At 39.3% G+C, this 26,424-nt stretch overlaps 2 protein-coding genes across 3 annotated transcripts; one reads left to right on the top strand and one right to left on the bottom strand.

The window, feature by feature from the left end:
- Positions 1-1,576: 1,576 nt before the first annotated feature.
- On the bottom strand, positions 1,577-23,376 carry LOC307021044 (cell division control protein 42 homolog). Of its 2 annotated transcripts, none has more exons than XM_079652788.1 (6): positions 23,267-23,376; positions 17,704-17,808; positions 7,508-7,580; positions 6,734-6,843; positions 6,153-6,350; positions 1,577-4,720 (listed from the first exon to the last, which is right to left on the bottom strand). In XM_079652788.1, exons 2-6 carry the CDS (start codon positions 17,806-17,808, stop codon positions 4,631-4,633), a joined length of 576 nt encoding a protein of 191 aa, XP_079508914.1. In that variant the 5' UTR covers positions 23,267-23,376; the 3' UTR covers positions 1,577-4,630. The 2 variants fall into 2 exon arrangements, with proteins under 2 accessions (XP_079508914.1, XP_079508915.1); XM_079652789.1 differs by having other exon boundaries at positions 23,194-23,315.
- Positions 17,818-23,183, top strand: LOC307021043 (uncharacterized protein). Its single transcript, XM_079652787.1, has 2 exons — positions 17,818-18,992; positions 19,898-23,183. The coding sequence occupies exons 1-2, from the start codon at positions 18,968-18,970 to the stop codon at positions 20,704-20,706; spliced, it is 834 nt and encodes a 277-aa protein (XP_079508913.1). The 5' UTR covers positions 17,818-18,967; the 3' UTR covers positions 20,707-23,183.
- Positions 23,377-26,424: the final 3,048 nt, after the last annotated feature.

The following is a 26,424-nucleotide window of genomic DNA, read 5'->3' as shown; positions in this document are numbered from 1 at the left end:
TACAATAGAACTGTACCAGATATGTCCATACAACTACTGGTTAGTGTTCAATAGCACCCTAGACAATTCAGTAATGGTATATTTTTTTAGGGATTTCTGTTTTTCTGATAAATGAGAGAAAAGTGAGTCCTATGTTCCTATCACCAAAAAGAACAATTCATGTCTAAACTAAAGCTAAGTTTAAAGGACTATAATTCAGTATTTTTTTAGTTAAATAATTGTCTGACTATTTGGTGATTTAGGTCGGACAGCCACCTGGTTCATACCTCAGCAAATCTAAAGAGGATAAAAGAGAGGTCATTCTCAAGTGATAGGCTTTTTTGTCACCTTTCCCACATTCGGCCTGGTCTAATTTGGCTCTTTTTCAGGGATTTGGGTAGTTCTAAAGAACAACCCAAAAAACATTTTTTCCCCCAAAATAAAATTTGACAACAATCAATTTCATTAATGGGAGACCCTAAAGATAAGAAAAATCATTGTTGTCATTTGTTCTACCTCGGGTAGGGGTATCTCAAAATCTGAGGGCCCTTCCTGCTAGACTATTACTGTTACAATCTATGTGAACCAACAGTATGCCCTTCACCTTCTGTTGAACACCGACCATCCTGATACTGCTGTCAGAATGCTCCTTTCATATTATCACCAGGTGCCACTCCCCCCCCCCCCCCCCCCATTTCTCCCTCTTCTGTGTTTAAATATGCAACGCAAACTCTTTGACTCTGCAGACAGTGATGCTCTCTGTATGTTTATTTATAATATGAAAAAAGACAAATAAGGATCAAACAATAGGAGATTGAAGAATAGAGAGAAACAAAGACATTTGAATTTGTTTTTTACCTAATTTATACTGAAATGTTTATGAGGCGGAGGAGAAATATGAATACGAAATATCTGGATGGGAGTTTCACATATAGCTTCAATTCAAATGGAAAGAGTAAAAACACAATAGTTAAACATAAATTCTATTTATACATTTATGTCCTTAATAACTTATCCTTGGGAGATTCATTTCCCAGGAAATTATTAAAAGAATACACAATTTAAGACTTAAAGGTGGGGTAGGTAATTTTGGAGAAACCAGCTCGAGTGCGCTAGAATTTGAAAATACAGTGGGAAAAAATGTGCCACTTCCTTACAGAGCCCCTCCTCCAACACACACGAACGTGCACATGACCAATGAGGGCACGAGATAAGTTTGTGCACAGATGGAAGGCTGACAGGCAGGTAGGCCATCCAGTTATTTTAGCCGGGCCGGCTCAGATGATTGGTCGTGCTTTTTACAGTACTACGGCTTCCACACATTTTTTTTTATGGATTTATTGTCAAAGCATTTAATATATTCATTGCTATCGGGATGAAGAGCATTCCATGGAATATAACAAAAAGTGTTTCTGAAATAAATTACATACCCCATCTTTAAGTTCCCCTTTTTCAAAAGATTAATACAAAAATAAAACTTTTATTCAAAATGAACTAAAAAGTGCAGATAATAAAAACAGCAGGAAAGGTTGGAGGAGAAGGAAGAAGTGTATTAAATGTGAATTATCAAATAAAATCGAGTCAAGGTGAAACAACATTCAAGTACTGTTTTTATTATGTCCAAACACCCACCACTTCTAACATTCATCTTTGTATACAGAGCACTTATCTGTAAATATTGCTAAAGCTGTTTTGTCCTGCCACTAGAAGCTTATCATGAAAGTTGTTTAGTTTGTGATACTCACTCAAACTGTAGGCACTCAACCGTCAAGTAAAAATATCTAAAAAGAAAAGAAATAAAAACCTCAAATGTCCAAAAAATAGCTAAAATAATGTTCCCCAAGAAACAATAAGGAGCAAAGAAAATTCTATATATATAATAATACTTGTAATCATCCATACATTATCAGAATAAACTGTCATCTCCAAAATAGTGGAAAAAATATAAGCAAAGTGGAATTATAGTTAATTTTTACAAGGAAATCTTCTCAGTTTAAAGATTTTGGTTATTATTTGGCCGTGGTTAATCAGTTTTGAAGAGCTTAAAAAAGTATACCAAAACACGACATAACATCGGTTATTCCAGATCCTTAGCTAATTAACTCTTATCGTTTAGTACTTATAATTTAGCTTCATAACACAAAGGTAATTCGAGCAAAAACGCCTAAACAGTTTAACTCCAAACAGTTTGCCTGCTTAAAGATGCCTGATGGTATAACTGATGATAATATAAGTTTAAGTCTTATTAAAAATTAAAACTTATTCTATTTTAGGCTCCAGTGGAGATTTCTTGATGCCCAAAGAAACAACACAAACCTTTAAACTGAGCAGTATTCCCCTTTAAGGTCTCTAGGAGGTGCTAACACGCCAAACGAACGAGGAGAGCGAAGCAGGAGCGAACAATAGGAGGAGGTCACGAGTGAAATGTTTTGCTCATTAGTCACATCTACTATCCACAGCATAAGGCGAGTTAGGATTCCATAAACCAGTTCATCAACAGGTTAGGTTACTGTTCAGTGTTTCCCATACATTGATTTATTTGTGGGTGGCCGCCACAAATAAATATATACGTATCTTTTTTTGGCGGTCTAATGGATAGTGAGGCTGCTGATGATCGGAAGGTTGCGAGTTCAAATCCCGCCTGGAACACCACAACTAGTGTGCCCTTGAGTAAGGCACTTAGCCCTCAGTTACTCCAGGGAGAATGTCCCTGTAATTGGTCATTGTAAGTCGCTCTGAATAAGGCGTCTGCTAAATGCCTACATTATATTTTTGGAAGAATAAACCCCACAGATCCTCAACTCCGGTGTGTCTCACTCATTAACAACGCAACGCAGAGCAACAAGAACGTTGTCTACAGTAGCCATGAACTCGCATGTATTTTCTTATTTGAGGGGGGGGGGGGGGGGGTGGATGCGTGGGCCACCCGAATAGGTTAAGGGGCCTTTGGCTTTTCTTGCCGGGGGGTGCGATGCCCCCACAAATTGAATCAAATTCTGTGGGGAACACTGCTGTTCAATGTGTTGCCTGTGTAGCCTGCTAAAGAAGAAGGGCTGGTTGGTGTTACTAGATTTCCAAAGAAAAAAGATATGACTTTTTAGGATCCTAAGCAATAAGGCAGAAATGTTTTTGAGAACGAAATTACAAATGTTAAGGCATTACTACTCAAAGTTTCAATATACACACACACAATTGAATAAATTAGGTGCATTCTGGCATTGGTGCTGCAGTTAAATTAAGGCCTTCTTTTTTTTGTGCAACATTTTTATTAGATGATGTCTTGATAGGACTCTAATTGAGATGGCTGTTTGGAAAATGTTTCATGGACTTATATCTGGGGTTTCACTCATCTACATCATCGACATGTCACAACAGACAGAGGCCGACACTCTTCTCTGTTTCTTTTGCATTAAACATGCTATTGTCTCTAAAAATGGATGTAGTTTTGGTTTATTTGGGATGGGGTCTATATGTAACACCTTATATACTTTATATCAGGTGGTATGCAGTATTAAAGAGTGACAGCCAAACATAATGACTCCCCTGTGACAGTGGAGTGTGAGGATGTCCACAGTGAGACGGCAGGAGAGAAAAGGCAATGTTTGCTGAACACTAACATATTTCTGTCAGGTGACCACCCTGTGCCTTGAAATGTGTCTCATGAAACCTACCAGCCAACCTACTCATGTTCCAACTGAAAGATTTGATCTGTTTTTCTAAATCACGCTTCTCTTAAGGATGTGCAAGTTCGATCATCGCTCCTGTTGTTGGATTATTGCAGGTGTGCATCATTAACTGCTGTGTGTGTGTATGTGTATGTGTGTGTGTGTGTGTGTGTGTGTGTGTGTGTGTGTGTGTACACATCATCTTTTATACTGCAAAGCCGAAGTCAGTGAAGCTCTACAGAAACTCTAATTAGCCAATCTGAATCTCTTTGTGGATGAAGTCAGGTTACCGTGGCCACTCAAAATAAACCACTAAATACGACAGCAGCTGCAGGGCACGATGCTCACAAACTGGGTTTTTATATCTCTTTCAATAAAAAACATAACTTGTTTGTAGAAAGTGTTTATTTCTGCTCCATTTTTTCCTCTTCTATTAGTTTTAATCAGACTGGTAACAAATATCATTAATGCCTCATTGTTTTTTACTACTATCTCTTTGGTGCAAATGCAACCTGCTTTAGACCAAAGAAAGCCATGATATAATGAAAAGGGGGCAGCGCAATCTACAACGGCGTGTACTGACCAAAGACATCTTAAACTTTACAATGTGTGACTTGGGTAAATATCTTTTGATGAACGTCAACATTTTCAGTTGGTGGTTACCAGTTGGAGCTGTAACCGTGACACTGTTTGTATCTTTAAGGCGTGCAACTCTCTCCTCCTATTATGGAAATCTGTTTCCTGGTTAGTGAGGAGTCCACATGTGTTAGTCATATTATAATGGACACGAATCTATGATGAGAAGAAAGCCTCTTCCAACACCACACCCCACGGTAAGTCACTACGGCTGAAGGCACTGTTTACAAATGACCTCGTCCACTCCCACACCCTCCCCCTCCTCTCCGTACTGCCTCCCTCCGTTCCCATCTGGGTTCATCTCCGTCTACCTCCACCCCCTCCTCCTCCTCCACCTCCTGTTGTGGCGTCTATAGCAGGACGCAGCGCTTCTTGGGTTTGTTGTCTGGAGGCTCCAGAGCTGCCAGGATGGCCTCGTCAAACACGTTCTTCAGACCCCTCTGAGAAAAGAAAGAAAAACTCATGAGCTATGTCTGCTAATAAAAAAAAAAGGAAAAAAGAGACCTGAGGGGTTAGAAACCTTTGAATCATTTTAAAGCACTGACCTCATTCACTAACAACCCTAAAATATGGTGGCCAGAGTACATGTTTTAAGGGCCATTTGTAAACTAATGTAAAACAAAAAACAGTCCCAAAAAGTCAATTCAACCCAACCTAAAACCATTTTGCTTTACTGTGAATCTTACATAAATATAGTAGACATAAACTAAATAAACATATATGCATCTCTTTATTCAAATTCAACGACACATTTTAAGAGGCAGAAACAAACAGTATGGTATTTGAGCTAAAATGATGTCTTATACCAACTATTACTACAGGGTATCACTACGTATTGGAAAAATGAAATTTACTACAAACATCCTTGGATTTCAACTGAATGGCAGTGCTGCTTGAAATCCTTTTGTATATCAATTTAAAAAAGTCAGAAATGATATTGTTTGTCCTGACCTGCTGCAGAGCAAATCAATAGAATACAAATCAGAAGGGTGAAGAAGGGACCATTTTGTTTACCTATAAACTGAATGCATTGTGGATGTTCATATTGTCTTTCGGCTCATGAGTAGGGATGGGTATCGTTTGAAATGTATCAATTCCGATTCTTATCGATTCCCCGTTTTGATTCCAAAATTGTAAAAGAAAGAGGTGAAACGTTTAGATAACAAAAACATCTTTATTCTTTTAAGCTTTAACTGACATTTTTACAAAAAAAATATATACATGCAATACAAATGTATTGCAAAATAGCTGTGCTTTATTGTAACTGAGCTATGCCTGTGGCAAGCGATTAACTAGCATTGCACTGTGCCTTGTCTTTTTCTTTTTTAGTGTAGTGGAGCCTCACTTTAGAGCATTTACCGCGATCCATCTTTGGTGTTATGAAGTGACTGAGCTCGTGAACAGTCTACGGGAGGGCGGGGGGCGCCTCGCTGCGGGGCAACTGTGGACCTCTGTCGCCTGTCAGCGCAACTTACATGATGCCGTTTAAAAAAATTAAGGGTAGTGCCGACCGTCAGCGAACCGAGCCGGGACGTTCTGTGATTCTCCAGAACACACAGATTGCCAGTCCGCCCTTACCCTGTATTCCACCGGGTCACCGCGGTGCAGGCGGACCCGGTTGAATACAGGGTCTACCGCGTTTAGGAACCGTTAACCACAACCGAAATTGTGTATTTTGCATGGGTACCCGGTACCCGGCATTTTCTTATCGGTTCCCATCTACTTATGAATGATTTAAATCTACCAGCCACTTGCATATCGTACCAGCAATTGCCTTTTTTCCCCCTTAATACTTCACAAAAAGTCATTCTCTCTCAAGACATGTTATGTGTGGACCAGTTTTAGATGCAGAAGCCTTTCCTCTGTGCGTACCTGTGTGAGAGCTGAACACTCCACGTATTTGACGGCCTTCAGCTCTCGGGCCAGTTTCTCCCCGCTCTCACAGCTCAGGGCTCGCTGTTTGTTCTTGGCCAGTTTCTCCAGAGTGTTGCTGTCGTCTCTCAGATCCACCTGAGTCCCGACCAGCAGGAAGGGCGTCCGTGGGCAGTGGTGGGAGATCTCCGGCACCCACTGTGAAGAGACACGGAGAGAGAAGCATGAGGCATTTCATCTGGGAGTCTTGAATAACACCTCATTCTCAATGTCATGGTTACATTTGTCTTCTCAGAATTAAACTGATATGGTGTTAACATTTCAAAAAGGAATTCAAATGTTTGTGTTTTTTTGTTCTTAATTTTCATCCCCAGTCAGGGAACTTTAACAGCTTTTCTGGAAGTTTATGACCAGATTATTAGTCATTTCACATTTACTAAACACTTCCTAAAGGCCTTCGTATACAAACTGCTGTTTTCTCTTAAAGATTTGTTGTTGAAAAAAGTACAACCTCTTTTGTTTGTTTCAATTAAAAGCCCAAACTGACAAATGCTGACTCTGACTTTACTACACAAACTCACCTTCTCTCTGACATTCTCAAAAGAGGAAGGCGATACTACGGAGAAACAGACGAGGAAGACGTCGGTCTGAGGGTAGCTGAGGGGTCGCAGCCTGTCGTAGTCCTCCTGACCTGCAGAGGGAGAAGCACATACACTCTGATCAACAGCAGGCAGCAAACACAACGTTTAAGATGTAACAGGTGGAGTGGGCTCCAACAGTTGCCAATGAGAGTGGTGCAGGCAGGAGTCCTAGCACTTCTGAGCTTCCTCTTCTTGATGTCAATGGGTTTTGGAATGCGTTCGATGCCCGAAGTATTGTCTGGTGTAGACACAAGCTTATGACATTTTCACGTTTTGTACTCCGTCATAAAAATATGTCAATAAATACCTAACTGGTGAATGTCTGAAGCTTCAATGTATTAAAAATAGCCGTTGCTAAGAAGTGTCCTATTGAGAATACAAAACATCATCACGCCGAAGATTAGACTAGTTAGCTTAAGGCTTAAGGTCATGTGACAATGATGTAGTTTGTTTATTTACTGTCAAGATTATCCTGCTGAACAAGATGTGGCAGTATCATATATGCGTGTGTGCCACAGATCTTACTTTCTGCAACAGTTCAAAATCATATGGAAATATCCCTTTTATCAAGGGACCTTTAACTTGGTCGGCAGAGAGAAATGTGAGATCCCTGCACCACTCTATTGTTACTCCTGCCGTTTCTGTTCCCTTTCAGTACTAAGTATTCATATTAACACAAATTGAATATACAAACTACATGCAGATTTGTTTTACCTGCAGTGTCAAACAGTCCCAGAGTGTACGGCTCACCGCCGATCATCACTGTCACTGCATAGTTATCAAAAACCTGAGGGGGGGGAGCACAAAGGAAGGAAGTACACATGTGAAAAAGGCAAATTATCTTTCAATCAAAACAGGAAGTACACTTCTCATCTTTAAGAGGCTTAAGAGTGTCCAACAAAAGACACATATATTGTATGCTAGTCAGACATACCCTAACCCTAATTCTAAGAGTAAACAACCCTTTGAAGAAGAGAAGACCAGACACAATGTCTTGTCTTTCCAAATGAGTCCTCTTCCGTCAGAGTGTGAAACTCATACTGGTCCTCACACACATAGAAGTACATGAGGACACACACACACATCATTGCAGAACTTTAGGGGATTTTAGGAGGATGTTGCTTCTTAGTTTGCTCGTTTCTAGACCAACAGAGTAAACAAGTCAGAGTCTCTGGCTGGGGAAGCAATGGAAATATTTTCTTTCTAGTCCACAGTTATAATAATGATATAGTTTCCCCACCCTGCACATTTCTAAGGTCAGAGTTCTTGAACAAGAAAGGACATGATGTTTCTGATGCTGGTTGTTAGTTTTGCTTTGGAGAATGCTCCTACGCTCAGGATCCTCTGATTCATGGTAGTACCAGCTTAAAGGGGCCACATTACGGCTTTGGGGGGTTTTCCTTTCCTGTTGTGTGTTGTCATTCTTTTCTGCATGTAAATGGTGTGCAAAGGCTCAAATCCCACCTTCCCCCCAGAGGGAGTTTTTCTCTCTTTCTCTGCTATGAGTCATGATACGTTCTGCAAATACAATTGTGCATGTAGAGACTTTTCACATAAAAACCAAAACACAATTCAAGATTGTGTAATCCCTACAAAGATGTGGAAACTACAAGTCATAGACCTTGGCCTAGACTCTGTTAGAGCACTTTCCGTTTTGAATGTGCAAAGAAAAAAAGAGCAAGAATTGAGATTTTAAACATTTAACACTCTAAGCTGCTCAGTAGCAGTTCAGTGATAGCCTGTGGCCATTTTATTTTCCTGCATTAATTCAGCAATATCTATGAATGCAAGTTTCGAGTCGCTGCAACAGCAGTTTCTAGGATCAGTTAACTTATCTGGTTTGCAAGTTTTATGCCTGGAAATGAAATCATGCAAAGAAAGCAATACATTCCTGCAATCTGTGACGATGAGTCCACTAGAAATATATTTCGTCATAGATCGTTGTCGGAGGTTATTCCTGGAAGACAAAGCTGCATTTCCGTCGCTCAGATATGAAAATGATGCATTGATTCACTCAAACTATTTTTGCATATCAAACTCTTCTTGGATCTGTCAGAATCTTTGTATTTATTTGACTCCGTAGAGCAATCTTTGGCAGAGAATTGTCTCTTGTTGTATGTGAGGGACTGCGAGTGGAAATGAGCTCAAAGCTAAAATCCGGCATATTTACACTTGACGCATTATTTGTTTTAAGTGTTCATTAATGTGCAGTGTCCCTGTTCAAATAAACGATTAAATGAAATTGTTGTGAAATCACCATTTTGACATATGATGCGTTCCACATATATAATGACTCCTGCGAGTTGTATCTTGTACCTGTGTATATTGTGATTCTGATTCATTGTTTGATCACATTTGACTGGAAGTGGTATCTCAAGGGGCATCAACTGTGTATTGCAATCATTTGAAGTGGATGTAAGCATCAATACTATCTTCATGAATGAATGCTAAGAAACTGTAACTTTAAATCAAGTGAAACTAGCCACATGCTACCAGTAAAGGGACTTTTGAAGTTTTGAAGCTGTTCAGATGAACCCATTCTCTGTCATCGCTTCTCCCTCCTGTTGCATCACTCTCGCACCTTCAGGCTGCTTGCCATGAAAAACAGAAGCAGCACGGTCCCAACATGCCTGCCAACCTCAGCTCTGAGTGGAGGTGAGCTGCAGCAGGGAGTGTTTTATAGCCGCCACGCCTGCTGCCTACAGAGCACGGCTTCAACACGTCGAGCTGCTGCAGACAGCGCATAGTTTGAATGAAGCTCCGTATGGAGGATGTAGCCTGTGGGAGAGGAAGCTACATCCTACAAACACTGTGTACTGCTAGGTGTACTGCTGCATCTGTTTAGTCTTCCTTTATACAGGCAGGCTCACAGCGGGGGACTATAAAGGATTTGTACTCTCCTACATCTACGGCTGAGCGGAATATGTAACCATGGTATCAAACCTTCAGGCAATAAAAACCTTCAGTTTTGTTTTATTTGCCGAATATCATTTTTGAGAACTCAGAAGAAAATGAGAACACATTATTAAAAAATATATACAGCCTATATGGCCAATGCAGTACAGTTTTAAAGACCTGTAGTGAGACAGGTCAATCGTTCCTGCTAAGCTATGAAGGCGACATCTAGCATCAAAGTGCATACTAATATCAAAAAGCAACAAAAATCCCATTTACATTTTAATGACAGACTAGATTAAAATGCATTTATTTCGTGAACTTAACATTAAACAAATTGACTTGATTTAACAAAAGCTTGTAAAGATATGACTTTTGAACTAAATTAAACTGATCTGAAAGTATATTAATATATAAAATGTATCTTTAGCTGTTCTGACAATTTCAAAAACAACACAAGCATATTTTCCTATTCATTTATTTGAATTATTACTTATTTTTGTAGTAGTAGTAGTATAATCTTGTAGGAGTTAATTTATGTCTAGCAACACTGATAAGATGAACTTATATATTTACATTTAGAACTGTTCAGAGTAGAGCAGAGGATTGATACGATTTTGATCAGTTCAAATTAAAAAACTATTTTCCCCTGAGATATTTATCATTCAAAATTGCAGTCTCTCTCTCTCTGGTTCATTTCCTGTTGTAGAACCAAAACTCGTACAAAACAGACAAAAAGGATGTGAAGCCTTCCTGAACCCTAAATGACGAAGGTTTTTTGACTTGTTTCTCATGATAATAGTTTGTTGTGTTACTTGCTAGTGCTAGAATTGGTCGTTGGGTAGGATGCGGACATAAAGAGCTTTTTATTGTAGTCGTTCTGTAAAAGGCTCCTTGACACACACACACACACACACACACACACACACACACACACACACACACACACACACACACACACACACACACACACACACACACACACACACACACACACACACACACACACACACACACACACACACACACACACACACACACACACACACACACACACACACACACACACACACACACACACACACACACACACACACACACACACACACACACACACACACACACACACACACACACACACACACACACACACACACACACACACACACCTAGTGATTTCAAGTTAAGACAGAAACACTGAGTGATGTGTTGTGACACGAGCCATAAAGACACACACAGACATATCTCAATCAAATACAAAGTACACACACATTTGTGATGATAATGCATTTGGACAGGGCTCAGATTGCAGAAGCTGCTAGAAACAAGCTGATCACCACACTGGTACAGTAGGAAAACACTGCAGCTACATGGAGAAGCAGCTAATCAGCGCTTGTGTTATTTGGTGTTACAATAACTTCCCTGTCTGACTGATTTACATTCTGCTTACTCATTCTGCAACACTTGGTGTATTTACATCTTATACAGGAAGTGAATGTATCTCTCCAGATAAAATGTTGCAGAAGGCGACATGTTTTCTGAGGGATTGTTTCCTGGAGGAGACTTCCTCCCTCCTGATGTTTCTTTATTGTTGTCTTTGTCGGCTGACTAGCAGGAAACCGCACAACATTTTGTAGCACTCGTGAACATGCTCAACCCAAACAATGAAAACAGAGAGTCGGCAGAGATGGATCTCATACCGAATGTGAAAGAGAAAAGCAAACAGTAGCAGATGCTCAAAGTAGTATTACTATTATTTAAACAATACCATTTTATTATTGAAATACTATTATGAGACCACATTATTCTCAACATATTACCACTTTACCAACGAAATATTTCTATACCGACCACAAGTTGGCTCTCCATTTAATATCTCTGGCTTTGTTTGGATTCTTGCATATCAGTTAATAAGAACTTTGATTTAGATATATTTACAATAGGGCTGCTCAATTAATCGTATTTTAATCGCCATTACGATTATGGCTTGCAAGGATTACGAAAACAACGTAATCGAAATAAAACGATTCTTTTTTTATTATTATTTTTTTGTTTTTGTTTTTCAGTTGAATTATACGGTGCTTAAAGTTCAGGGTAAAATATACTTCTTTTTTTTTTCCAATAAATTGATGTTTTCAAAGTCAATGAATAAATCGCATTTAATAATCGCAATTACAATTATTGACCCAAATAATCGAGATTATGATTTTTGCCATAATCGAGCAGCCCTAATTTACAATATCACATAAACGTATATGGATATTATGACAAAATAACATTACGACATATATAATATTTTCTCCAATTGCCCACCACAGTAGGTTGCTTAATATGTAAGCAACTTTCTTTATGCAAAGATATATATATATGTATTGAGTTGTTTGAAATGATGTGATGGGGGGGTGTCTGTGTGAGAGACAGACAGACAGGAAGAGGACGATAGAGCTGAGTCAGCACTGTTGCTTCTGCAATCCTATGATCAAAGTGTGCTGACTGCGGACAGAGGGAGAGATGGGGTGCCCATAGAAAACAGTAGAGAATTACTCAACAAATTCCAGCCGGCAGTCAGGGGAGCTGCCCGTCAATTAGGGGCCTTTACGATATTTCCAGCAGGACAGTCCTGCCTGTCAACAGTCAGTCAGCTGTTTTCTAAAACGTCAGAGTTTGCAGGATTAGCAGGGGCGGACTGGGACTAAAATTCAGCCCTGGAAACTGACCCAGTCCAGCCACATGAAATGTCAAATGTTAGAAATCCGCTGTTTATTATTTAAAGTTTTACGTCCGATTCGCTCCTTTTTTCCTCTGTACACAGCTCCAGTTTGGGCATTGGCCTGTCATCAGATTTCATTTGTAGTTGCTGCTGCCTGTAGCGGAAGTTTAGTAAAATAATTTTTGATGAAATACTCCAAATCTCCACCCTCCATAATTGCACTTGCTTCAGTTGCTTGCTACTTTTTAAGGGCGGTGATGACAGTTACATTACGAACTGAAGTTGATGTGATTTGATTGGATTGTGAGGCATGACGTAGGCTTCATCTGATTGGTCAATCCCTCCATTTTTTTTCACCAAGGGAAGCCAATTTCGGATAGCCTCCTCTCGCAACAGAGAGTGCAATATACTGTTTCACCATAACATCTAGAGGAGCGCTGTTTCACTCTTTGTAAAATACTCAATGAGAATGGGGGAGAGATGGGCCGGCAGAATAATAACCGAAGCTAAACGAAGTGTTTTTATTTATTTATTAAAATTATATAACTACAATCCAAAAAAACAGGGGAAGCTTAGCTTCCCTTGGCCTCCAGGAGAAAACGCCACTGAGTTCAAGGGATCATTCTCACCCACCTCTTGCTCTTGCCCTGCACTTGTGTGCGGGTTGAGCTGGTTCTTCCACCAGCTCAACTCTGTCCCTCATCATGAACGCAGGAGGCTGGCTGTATATCTGAACTCGCGCCCTCATTATTCTCTTCATCATTTTGCACTTGTTCTAAGCTGCTGCCAAAAAGGTCTGTCAATTTGCGACATTTATATGCTTCACCTGCGATTGACTTCACCTTTTTTTCTCTTGCCTTCTCGGCACCACCTTTTTCTTTTCCTTTAATTTGTATGCATGTGTTTTCATTCTGCCTATCTACAGCATGGATGTATAATAAGAACTGGATACAGCGTGGGAGGCGGGGCGTCATTCATTCCTATGAGAGTTGCTCATTAGCGCATGATGATAAAATGGCCCAACTTTCGAGAGAGCGAAACGTCACAGATTACCCGGGATGCCTGAGAAGTACCCGTATGTGCGCAATTTTAACCACGCCCCCAAAATGCTCGTTCACATCAAGCACGTCAATTTGCGTACACGTAACAGCCTCGCGGTCATGACAGCATGGCACTGGATTGTTATGATGGAGTTTGATATTAACGAGGCGGCCGTGGCAGTTAGCGGCTAGCTAGTAATTAGCTCTGTACGTGTTTTATTTTCCTTATGACTGTTGTAAGTAAACATATTTATTCTATATCTTCTTCTATGTGTATGAGCTCTGTACGCGTTTCTTTTCCTTATGACTGTTGTAAGTAAACATATTTATTCTATATGTCCTTCTATATGTGGATTTGAATGTATGTCACAGTCCTCTGTTTATTTATTGTTAAGAAACGCAACACATGGTTTTCAACAGTGGAACGATTTATGTGAATGTCAACAGCAACATCCCAAGCTTCTTTCTAGCCGATATTCATTATGTTGTTCAACTGTAACTGACCAATTTGTTTGCAAGTCTGTGTTCAAGATACTACTTGGAGTACGCTTAACGCGGCTCAAGTCACGCAAAACTCTCAACAGGTCAGTTTTTTTTTTTCATATCTGATACCAAATCTTGCTGAAATATTGCCACACTGGAGATGTATAGTGTATGTAGTCAAGGGTTTAGTTATTGTACATTTCAATTGTGTTATTTATGTTCAATGTGTTAAATGTATTCAATGTATTAAAATAACTACCCAAACATTGTATTTGTTAAATGTTCATTGTATATGTAAGTTATTTATATGTATGTAAGTGTTGTCTCGTGTGTATGTACTGTTTGTGATCGTTGTTGTGCCCTCACTCGTGGCCTGCACCTTGACGTGGTGAGTGGGCTTTAAACTAAGACAGGCCATTTATGTTTGAAATATCATGCTAACAAACCTGCAATTACAGAATTGAATGATGGTGGTTAAATATGTTCATGTCTTGCTGACATTATTTGTTATCCTTTTCCACATAGCTTCTCAGATGGATTCCTGTTTCATCGGTTGGTTTGCCACTGTCCAGTGTCTGCCAGCTGGCTCCCTCTCAGAAAAGTGCCATCTTCTGTCAACAGGAAGAACTGTTGAACACTTGTCACTATATGAAGCTCAGCACAAGTTCTTTCAGGAAGACTGGGTATGTACACATTCACTCCGCAGCTGCTTATAATCAGCTCATCACGGGCGCTGTCTTTAACCTATTACATTCACCTCATTCTCCAGCAGCCAATCACTGTGCTGCAGCCAAACTTTAAAATGGTTCTCCTCTCTCCTGCAGTCAGCTGTGATTTCAGGTGTTCATGCTGTCGCCCGCCTCCTCCCCATCCACCTCCTTTCATCATATCCAGAGCCAGGAGAGCTAATCCAAAGACCTCATCACACCTCCTCTTCATCCCATCTCCTTATCAAATCCAGATCTTCAGCATCATCATCACCAGTGTCTAGACCCCGAGGGGTTCCCTATATGCTCACGGCTTTTCCCCATTTAGATATAAGATTTCAGGATCGGGGTCTAATCGCCAAAGACTTAACATTTATCATATGACATGTTCCAATAAATGTTCTTTAAACAAAATGAAGTCTCTCCTGATTGAACTGTCTGGACCCCATCCTCAACTTTTTTTCAAACCATGAAATGCCTTCAGAGGGCATTCCTTTTGATCATGTTTGGTGGATTTTTTAATATAATAATTGCAATCAATATTATATATATTACCTTTTAATCTATATAAATTGTATTTGCATTTGTTGTCACTATTTGTTCCACCTATGCCAGCCATCAGAGGTATACATGTGTTAACTGTGTTAATCTCTTTTAGTTTTCATTTCTTATTTTTGTGAATTTCTATATAAAATGCTGATTTCTACCTGAAATGCTCATGTATTTTTAATTACATTTTCGTAGAGCGTTCACTTTTTCAGCTGAATAAATATTATAACTAGATGTTTTTGTTCAGCATTGCCAGCTTCACTGTTGAGCTTTATGTTGTGCCCAGCATTCTCCTGTGCTCTGAAATCAAAATGTGGATAAGCATAAAACAACACTAAAATAAACACTACAATACAACTTGTTATTTGACACACACAAGGTTGTTCATTTGTGTGTATAGATATACAACACACGCTATATATATATATATATATATAGCCTATATATATATAGCCTATATATATATACACATATATATATATATACATATACAAGTATAATTAATACAACTGTTAATTTGATTAGAGCTTTGACACATAATATATTTATATATCTATAAGTATGACGACTTCCTCGGGCGATATCATATGGTATAGCTAATTAATCTGGGTCAAAACGTGTTGTGCCCACATGCAAAGGTTGTAAACTCTGGCTTATCCCTGCGTGTTATTATAGTAATAGTAAACAGCAACCTTCAACTCCTTTAATGGTATATTGCAAGTGCAATAAGTAGCTACAGGGACGTTAATCTACGTCGGTAATATTAACTTTATTTAATAAAATATTTACATCATACAGCCCATGTAGTATAATATTTTACAAATGATGACAGCAAACATGTGAAATATATCCATTATTACAGCTCCGTGGGCTGGCAGTAAGGTGATACGGGTCCGTTCTTATTGTGCATCCATAGGTAAAGGTAAAACCAGTCCATGGGTAAAACCTGTGTGTAAAACTCATTTAGTACTGAACACGTCACATCACATGAACGTGCCGGGCGGCGCGGTCCAGTGGGTTAGATGCACGTTCATAATGCAGAGGGAAATAACTCTCAGAGTAACGTTATTAGCACATTTTCACAATTTGAGGAACGAATGTTTTTAATAAGGGCTATACAAATGTTTATACTGGGTAGTTTATTTAGTTTAAAAAAAATTATCCAACGATTTACAGACCATCCTTTCCCCATGTAAGTCAATGGGAAAAAGTGTTTCCGGGCCTGGCAACCAAACGGAAGTGTAGTACCGCCGTTTGGCCAGCACGAATATTTTCATCAGAGTCCGGCGCACTTCCTGGGGGCTTGATCTGCCGCAGCGTCTATGGTCTAATCCCTTCTCTTCGTTTGGGCGGTCTTTTTTCTTCTTCGTGTGAGATTATTTGACAGATAAGAACCACACAACTGCATTAACGGCAATTTAAATGACGACGTTAAACACATTTTTTGTTTTAAAGGGCCGGCCGGCCGGCCGGCCGTCAATGGCCCTTGACGACTGGCCGTTCTGTGGTTCTCCAGATTCTACAGATGGCCAGTCCGCCCCTGAGTGGAGCTGAGGGGACAGTCTCTGGACCTCCGTTTCTATCTGCAGAGCCTGAGAGGCAACTTCCTGCTCCAGCAGACCCCAGAGAATCTCAAATATGTTAACTTGCAGCTACATGAAAATAAGCAAGTGCACACATATAGCTCTGCACACACACAAACAGAGGAGCGCAATCCTTAGAATCCTAAGAAAAAGAGCAGCAAGCCATTTCCAACCTACAGTTCCAAAAACAACTTGTTTTGTTCAAACCGCTGCATTTCCTTAATGCATAAGATCTAACGAGCGTGTTACCAACATCAAACACTAATTTCATGTAATATTACAGAAATAGTTTGACGCCATAGGAAATCTTTTTTCTTTTAGATCAGTGAGTTAGCAAAGATTTGGCTAGCCAGGTTAGCTTGTTCCCCCCGTTCAAGTTGTTATGCTAAGCTAACCATCTCTTGGCTGTAGCTTCACAGTAGGCATGGTAACAATCTTCTGAAAAGTAACTTGTTGCAAAAACGTGAATAAACACATTTCTATGCATTTTAAACTCTTGACAGTTAAATGTTTAAAGTTTATTACATACTGAGTTTTACTTTTGTAATTTTGGCAATGATTCCTATAAGGATTATAAGATTAGAGATCCATAATCTAGACAGCAGCTTTGCAAGGATACATTTAATCAGTCGGGCAATTAAACAGGTTGTAAGCAAGCAAGCAGTTTAACCACATTATTTTAAATCTTGTTGTTTTTTTAAAGTAAAACCAATAGTGGCTAAACCCTTATTGAATGGGAATACTTTGTCTGTATTGTGATTCTTCTTTGACTACCATTAGGCATGTTTTGATTTGGTTGATATCATTGCTAACAGCAACCGTCCTTCTTTAGTCTATGTAATGGAAACAACGAGTCAACACGTCTGACAGTAGAGAGCTATGTGTGATTGTGACGAACACACTGAAGTGTCAGTTGATGAATTAGTGTGTAAAAGTGGCTCACCGTTGGGACGTATTCAGAGGGAAACTTGTTGGTGGTGTAGGAGATAAGCAGGCAAGTCTTTCCCACCGCACCATCACCCACCACCACACACTTTATGGTCTGCATCTGAGGAGGAGGAAGCAGACAGGAAGTGAAGGAGAGGAGCGACAGGTGTGGGGGGGGGTCAAGGAAAGCCTTCTTACTCTTCTATTAAAAATGCAATATTAAAACTTGTAAACATACTGGTGTATTTGTGTCATTGTAATTCAATAGATGAACAGCTTGAACAATAACATGTATTATTATTCAGTTACACATCTGGACACATGTTATATTCTGATATTTTAGGTTTCTGTAAACACCTTTTGACAACATGATATAACTATTTTTATTCAAATAAGTACCCTGAATGTTTGGATCTACAGAGCACATGGGATCAAATTGGTGCTTTTCCTCAGACAACAGTAAATGTGGGAAATATGATGTTAGTGGATCCTGGTGCATTAACAGTATGCGCATGATGATGTCATCACGCCACAGAAGTCTATTGCTCTTAAGACAACTCAATAGTAATAGGCATATGTCCTTTTATTTTTACATTAATGCCAAACATCCATAAGAATAATAACTTTTTTTTTTTTTATTTTTTTTTTTAAATAAATTGGACGAGGAATCATTTGCTGCCATTGGAATCTAAATCAGGAATCAATAATATATTGATGCTGTACATTTTCTCTTACACATTATTGTTGCCCTAACATCAAACTGCAGAACCTTCTTTCTATATTGAGAAGTGTATTCTATTATGCTTTGTGTCTCCCTCCAAAGCTGTAAAGATCCACAGACTAAAGGCCCTGTGAAGTGTGCACCTGTGCATGATCTGTTATGCTAATACGTATAGTAATGACCAAAATTGTCCATTGGAACCCATATAAAAAATGTTGGAATAGCAACAAATTTGACGAGTTTTGAATTTTCCGGGGAAATCTGCAGTCGACCTTCGCCTTCGTGGGCGTGGCTTGCGATCTACTGCGTGACGTCACGAGATGGACGCCGCCGCACTGTTTACATTCACCACCGTTCGTTTTTTCTCTTTTTCAAAGTCGAATTTCTCAACGTTTTTGAGCTAGTATTTTCCTGGAAAGTGTGTCGGGGTCGACTGGAAGTGATTGCCAATCGAGAAAACCTGACAATGGAGGCGACAGTGAAGAAAGAGGGATGAAAAACACAGGGGAAACGATTCATTGCCGCTGGCTGTAGTAATGTCAAGTCTGCCGAAGTGGCGATGTTTCTGTTCCCAAAAGATGAAGGTGAGCCTGGCTGGTGTCATTGTTTCGTAGATTATTTGATTGATCATGATAAATAAAGGCCAGTGGTCGATTCGAGAGAGAGAGAAAGAGAGACTGACAGAGTTACAGGGTTGTTGTTAGCATCTGGTGCTAGCTCGGAGCTAACGGAGATTAGCTGTTTCAACAATAAGGAGAGGGAGAGTGCTCTCCTGTGGGACTGAGAGAGATAACGTCAGCTCAGGGAGGTAAACTGTAGCCTAAGTTATCTCAGTGGGTTTGGTCATCTATGTAAACAAATATTTCCATCTATGTAATATTAGTTGTATAAAATAGGTTAAGAAATCCTTCCAATGTTTTTTGATTATTGAAATATATGTTTCATATGAGTGTTGAGAGCTGTATCCATAAATCTCTTAATGTTGCCCTCAAAGTGCACCAGATTGATCAATTTCCTCATCTATCCTGTCCGAAAAGCTGTCCAAATCAATCATTTCTCTCACACTAGTATCACTTTCCAGAGTCTCCGCCATGTTTACAATCGCAACTGGGTACATCTTGTGACGTCACAGCCACTATCGTCTGCAACTTCCGTTAGGCTCAGACGGCAAAATTAATAATTCATTAATTCATTAATTATGAATTATTAAAAATTATTTTAGCCATGAACAGGCACAATGATATGTAAGGAATGAAACTGCCATTTCATTTTGGTGCAAAAACATGCACTTCACTGGGCCTTTAACATCTAAATCCTTAACACTCACAGATTGCATTTACCAACATTAAAAATGTCACATGATGCAACCTAAAAAATGATTTGTTGTTTTAAGATGTAGGCCTTTAGAATCACTCCATTTGAACATGCATACCAAAGTACCACTGCTACGCTGACGACACCCAACTAATTCTGTCCTTTCCCCGCTCAGAGACCCAGGTCGTCGCACGCATCTCTGCTTGCCTAGCAGACATCTCTCGGTGGATGTCTGCTCATCACCTCAAGCTCAACCTTGACAAGACTGAACTGCTCTTCCTTCCGGGAAAAGTTTGTCCCACTCTTGACCTAACAATCAACATCGGCACCTCTGTTGTTTCCCCGACTCAGACTGCAAGGAATCTGGGTGTGGTCCTAGATAACAAACTGTCCTTCACTGCAAACATCGCTGCTACAACCCGCTGCTGCAGATACACGCTTTACAACATCAGGAGGATACGTCCCCAGCTGACCCAGACATCAGCGCAGATTCTGGTCCAGGCTCTCGTCATCTCACGCCTAGACTACTGCAACTCCCTCCTGGCTGGTCTACCTGCATGTGCCATCCGACCTCTGCAGCTCATCCAGAATGCAGCGGCTCGTCTGGTCTTCAACCTTCCCAAATTCTCCCATACCACACCGCTCCTCCGCTCCCTTCACTGGCTTCCAGTAACTGCTAGAATCCACTTCAAGACACTGGTACTTGCGTACCATGCTGCGAATGGATCTGGCCCTTCCTACATCCAGGACATGGTTAAACCGTACACCCCAGCACGTGCACTCCGCTCTGCATCAGCCAAACAGCTCGCTGCACCCGCACTCCGAGGGGGACCCAAGTTCCCGTCAGCAAAAACACGTGGGTTTGCTATCCTGGCTCCAAAATGGTGGAATGAGCTCCCCATTGAAATCAGGACAGCAGATAGCTTACACATCTTCCGACGCAAACTGAAAACTCATCTCTTTAGACTCCACTTCGAGCGATAAAATTACTAACAAAGCACTTATATACTAATAAAGGGCTGGCTTTCTAAATGCCAGTTGAGTAGCACTTGAAATGTTTGGCTCTATGAAACCTGATGTACTGATATGATTCTGTTTTCTTAAAGGTTGTATCTTCCTGGTCGAATGCACTTATTGTAAGTCGCTTTGGATAAAAGCGTCAGCTAAATGCAATGTAATGTAATGTAAAAAGTACAGCTGGAAATGATCAAACGACAGCTAGATGACAGTATATTAACTCAACTGATCATTAAACAGCCACAAATCCCCTTCTTCATGCTTCCTTAAATACTAATATCCACTAGTTTAAGAAGATATTTCTGTTTCTAGACTCTTGGTCAGGTAAGAGGTCAAATGTGAGGATTTGTCTACTTGGGAACTAAAAAACTGTGACTTAGTTTCCTTGTCTCGAAGGTGTAGCTGCATGTAAACAACCTGCATTAGCCTGTATCAGGTTGACTGGGATGCCATGAGTAAGCAGAAGCAGTGATACAGCAACAGAGGTAGCTGTGTATCGCAGTGTTTATTACACACTGTTGGAGATCCTGTGACCAAGCAGACGCTGAGCCGCTCGCATACCCAGGCTGGCGCTTCATTAGGGGGGACAATGGTAAAGGGTGTATGCGCTGCCACTTCATCACTGGCTCTTTGTTTGGGCCTTTTGGCCGTGGCAGCACTCCGATGAACTCTGATGAGTCAGGACCAACTTAACTGGTCATCTTCAGAACCCATTCCTCTGAGATGTTTGTGCAAACACAAGCAGACTGGAAAACGTAGCCAAAAGGGGTCAAACGTATTTTGAATGCACTATTGTTTCTTCTACATGTCTGCATCAAGCTGGCTCTGTTTTGGAGATGCAACAAGATCACTTTAAAGCCACTTCTCTTTCACTCTATGCCGTTTCATGCTCATCAGAAGAACCTATGGACTCTAGAGGATTACTGCTGAAAACAAAGGTGAAAAATGTCATTGTCAAAAGACAACATGTATGACTATCCTTCCTAGTAATTAAATATGAGGGTCAAACATTTAACGTCTTCAGCTCATCAAATGTCAGGGTGTGCTGAATTTTTCTATCTAATTTTCATTTGAGTTTCGGACTGTTTGTTGCATAAAATAACACAATCCAAAATGTTATCTTGTTTTCAGCAAACTGTTATACACTACGCAATTAATCATACAATAAATATGCACATTAATATTCACAACAATTTTAAATCACGTTTTAAAAATAGGATTATTTGACTCAGTCAACCTTAGGATGTGGGTGTGTGTACATCTGTAGGTATAATCTTAATTCAAAACAATTATACAAATATTTTTTTTTCTTTATTTAAGTGTTATTTATTTAGATTTGCATGTGTGAGCTCTTGCCCCATAGACTTTACATTATTTGGTTGCAGCTCTCCTTAATCTGAGGATTTATTATTTTAAAAAGGCTATTTTGGTTGTGGGAAATTGATCTTTATAACGAATAATCAGCCCAAAGAATATACATTGCATGCATCTATATTTCTACTGTAAGACACCAAGATGTGCAGGCACTACAAACACATTTTCTAAAGGTTAAAGAATATGCATCTTGAAAATAAATGCATATGTTCTATAAAGTTAGCAATTAGGCAAATATCAAAAATAATAACAAATACAAATCTTGTCAGATATTTGTATTTGTCTTTCTTTATCTTTTCTGTGAGGTTGTATTGTAATGTCATTATACTTTCGTGTTTGTTATGTTATGTTGTTGTTACCTGTTTAAAAACATATTTGAGATAATTGCTGATTCATCCTTCTGTCACTCAACTTCAACTCTAACTAATGTTAAGCTGAAGATATCCATTAGCCAAACTCAGACGGCTTAAATCGATTTAATTAGAAGTTTTTTTTAGCTATGAATGATGACATCCCTCTCATTTCAATCATGTTTTACTGCTTTTCAGTCACTTCCGCATAGAAAACAGTGGTAAAAACGTAAAGAAAATCGAATTAGTGTCTTTATCCTAGGATATTAGTTTATTTGTATGGAGCTAAAGCTATGAAATGGTGATATTACTACTTGTTGACTTAATTTAAAAAGGTCACTAAGTGTTGAAAAGTTTACTCTTGCGAAGCTAGCCTAGGTTAGCAAAGTTGGGTTCGTGGCTAACGTAAAAGTTACATCCGCCGGTCCCCCACCCATAACAGAAAAGCCTGTTCTTAAACGAGTTTCCCATGAAAATAACGAGAGCACTATTCAGGGGCTTGACGTGTATTTTGTTATGAATACACAGACCTATAATTTCTCAGGTTTGACCACACCGGTAACTTTTCTAGCAGAGATTTAAGTTAACAGCACAAGCTAGCAGAGTTAGCTAGCAGAGTTAGCAAGCATTAAAGGAAATCGTTTGTTTTGACAGCTGTCTGTTAGCCGAGTGAGCTGTCAGCAGGCAAACAGTGACCGCTTTTACAATAAAAATACTAATTGTTACTTACATTGGTGTCTTTCTTCTAATAATTTGAAATAGTTGGTTAGTAAATCACAGTTAAAGAAGGTGACAGCCACTACCTTGTTTCTTCTCACCGCTGGAGTGCTGTAATGTTGTGCTACGTTCAGGTGCTTCCCGTAAACTCCCACTTCTCCCGGCGCGAAAGCCGGAAATATGGCTTGTGGTATATTCATGTCCCGCTGGAATTACCAACGTTAATATGATTTTTGTTTCCGCAATGTATTGTTTGGTTACCTCAATATTTTCTCCTTCTACTGTGACCCTTCGAACTAATTATGATTATTTTTGATATGTTAAGGTGAACAATTCCCAACGTATTTGTTTAAATAATTTAAATGTTTTCAATGTCTATTTGACTTCACCTTTATGTAATTGCTAACACACTGAAATGACTGAAATGACACATAAGGCACGATTACTGAAAATGACACCAGAGGACCTCAGCTCAGATATTCACAACTATAAACACATTCACAGCCTCACACCTTTTGCAACATGCTTAACATATTAGACTCATATGTCAAACATGATATAACTTATTGGCCTTTTCAAGGCACATTTAAAGAGTGGTATTTGGCACGATATAAATAAAAATGACTCCCCTTGCCTTTCAAAATACATTACTTTGAACCAATTAATTTAACAAAACATTAATTGTAAAGTCACTTTCATTAGGCGTGAGCACTTTAAAAAGGCAAAAGGTGAGTGTGCCGCTTTTTTTGTATCTCTACAAATGATGTTGTTGTTTTTAAGGCTGCATATTATACAGAATAGCCTATGTATTTTCTGTTTTTTAGGGCATATTACTACTTTTGTTTTATATGAAGTATTTCATTTTGCTAAGTGTTCTGCTACTTGTGTGTTTGGAGGTGTGAATTGCGTGAGTTTCGTGTCATGTTTTGACAAATAGGCTTAAGCAATCACAAACAATTGTACAAGTGTTAAACCCTGGAGATAATTCGAACACTCCCTGAAGGCATCAGGGCTTGTCAATTCATTGGGTTCTTTTCAAATGTAAAGCTATTCTTTAATATGTGTGATTTACTGTATTTTAAAGTGTAACTTCTATTGACAGAATAATAATCATTATAAATGCAAAAATGTTAAACTCGTAACTCAGTGTCTATTGAGGTCAACTGAATGATGGGTTGTTTCTCAGACACCAGCAGAGGGAGATGAAGTGCAGCCCAGTTGTTTTTTTTTAGGGTTATGCATTGCTAACAGGGAAGAGCCATTTTAGCACAGGCTAAGGGCAGTTACATTTAATGTATTTGCTATGTGCCCGTTCTCTTATTTCAGGCATTTCCGTATATTGTCAACTGCAGGTATGTATGCACAAAGTAAACAGGCTTTATGTGTAATGTATGCATCAACTCTATACACCCATTATGATTTTACACATGAATATACCTTTTGGCTAACCAATATGATACACGGTATGCATTTCAATTAAGATGAGCTAATGAGTAATGCAGGCTAAACAGGTCGAACATGTGAGTTTAAAAATAGGTTTACCTGCATTCCTGTGGGTGAATGTGTGGAAACATGATGATTCACTTAGTTCTGACCCACAATATGGCGCATACATTTATCAAGATCCACTTACCAGAAAGAAGATTTTGGATGAGAGCACCAGAGATGTATAATAATAAAGACATTGAGACATGATTTACTTTGGAGATAAAAGCATAATTTATGTTATGTCCATGCATGCAGGCTGAATTCATGTGCCTCATCATTTTTCTAATCCTGCAATTATTTAGTAATTCTAACAATGACAGATTGAAATATCATCTGAACATAGCATCTGGTATGTTGTATTAAGATAAGTGAATAAGAGATATCATCTTTTGAGTTTCTCTGTTGGCTAAAATAAAAAAGTGAGTGTTAAGCGTGGGTAGCGATAGACAGAGTTCATCAACAAGAAATGAATCGGTAATATGGGAGGCAGGGACAAACTAATAAGGGCTTTCTGCATGATGTCTTCAATATCTTTTTGGCCCTTCTGGCAGGCAGTGGTGTGGAGAGGGGTACGCTGAGGGAAAGGCCAGTCGACCTTCAGTGGTAACGCAGCAGAAAATGAGATCATTACAATGCAAGGCACTTCTCCATTACACTTTCCCTCCGGAAGTCTTCTCTCTTTTCTCTCACTTCACAAGCATTTCATCACACTTTGATCTCTACTGTGAGCTTTTTTTCCCTCTTCCCTTTGTTGTTGCCTCCTGGTTTTATCTCTTCTCGCTCCTCTTCATCTTGCTCTCTCTCTTTTTAAATATACTGTATTTGCGTGTGAGTGTCTCTATCAGTCGCTCACCCCGTGGCTAACCGGGGGGATGGATGTCAAGGACGTTGTGCTGCTTGTCTCCCAACGATAATCCCATTAAACTCAGGAATTTAATTATAGATTATCTCACAAGCTCACACTCACACACAAACACGTGCTTACAGGTGCACGTTGCACCTGCCTGTGCGCAGAAACCCAGATTAATACACATAAAAACAGAAACTATAATCTAGATAACACATTTATATCATACACTATCACAAAAAAAGACATTGACGCACACACTTTGGCTTCACCCTGGTGCCCCGTCAGTGTGTATCAGTGTCACCCTCCAGACGGCATTAACAACTTCCCCAGTCTGTTTTTAGAGCAGGAAGGACGCAGCCCAACACGGTTTTGCAATGGAAGAAGGAAGTGGAACAAATAGCCACCACTGCACTGTAGCTGCCACACAGGATGAATGTGCAGGAATATTTTAGAGACTCTAACAACAGTTTTATTACACTTGATATCTGTTTTACATTTCCTATATTGTATGTTCCTAGTTTTTTACGATAACATTTTGCACATTGGTCAATAATAAAGACAATTCTAAACAGTATGTATTATCCACAGGCATTTTGGCTGAACAGTTACATTTCCCCTGCAAAACCACAAAAAGACTTAATTCACGTTTTAAAATTAGCTTTTTCTACCGCTATGCTTTATCTATTCTAAATTAGAAAGCAATCATTGTCCCTCTTAGCACACTTGAATAACATATTTGTACTCAATGTACCAAAGTATATGTAAAAAGAATATAGATATAGTAACAGGTGTTCATTCAGACTGGTCTCCTAAAAAAATACATTCCCATACAATAAAACTGCATTGACTTGTTGAATTGTTTGGGGTGTTAATTGGTTACATACTAATTCTCATCTTTCATGTTGG

Source organism: Notothenia rossii (assembly GCF_949606895.1).
Source record: "Notothenia rossii genome assembly, chromosome: 10".
Taxonomy (NCBI): domain Eukaryota; kingdom Metazoa; phylum Chordata; class Actinopteri; order Perciformes; family Nototheniidae; genus Notothenia; species Notothenia rossii.
The sequence above is the reverse complement of the archived record's forward strand: the minus strand, read 5'-3'. Positions and strand labels throughout refer to the sequence as shown.

Bases quoted from the DNA above. Each gene is read 5' to 3' on its own strand.
- LOC307021044 (XM_079652788.1), bottom strand. From the start codon at position 17,808: ATGCAGACCATAAAGTGTGTGGTGGTGGGTGATGGTGCGGTGGGAAAG. The intron at 7,581-17,703 runs GTGAGCCACTTT...CCCCCCCCTCAG, and splicing joins CCTCTGAATACGTCCCAACG to GTTTTTGATAACTATGCAGT. The intron at 6,844-7,507 runs GTAAAACAAATC...CTCCCTCTGCAG, and splicing joins GGGACTGTTTGACACTGCAG to GTCAGGAGGACTACGACAGG.
- LOC307021043 (XM_079652787.1), top strand. From the start codon at position 18,968: ATGTTTCTGTTCCCAAAAGATGAAG. The intron at 18,993-19,897 runs GTGAGCCTGGCT...TTCCCCGCTCAG, and splicing joins TCTGTTCCCAAAAGATGAAG to AGACCCAGGTCGTCGCACGC.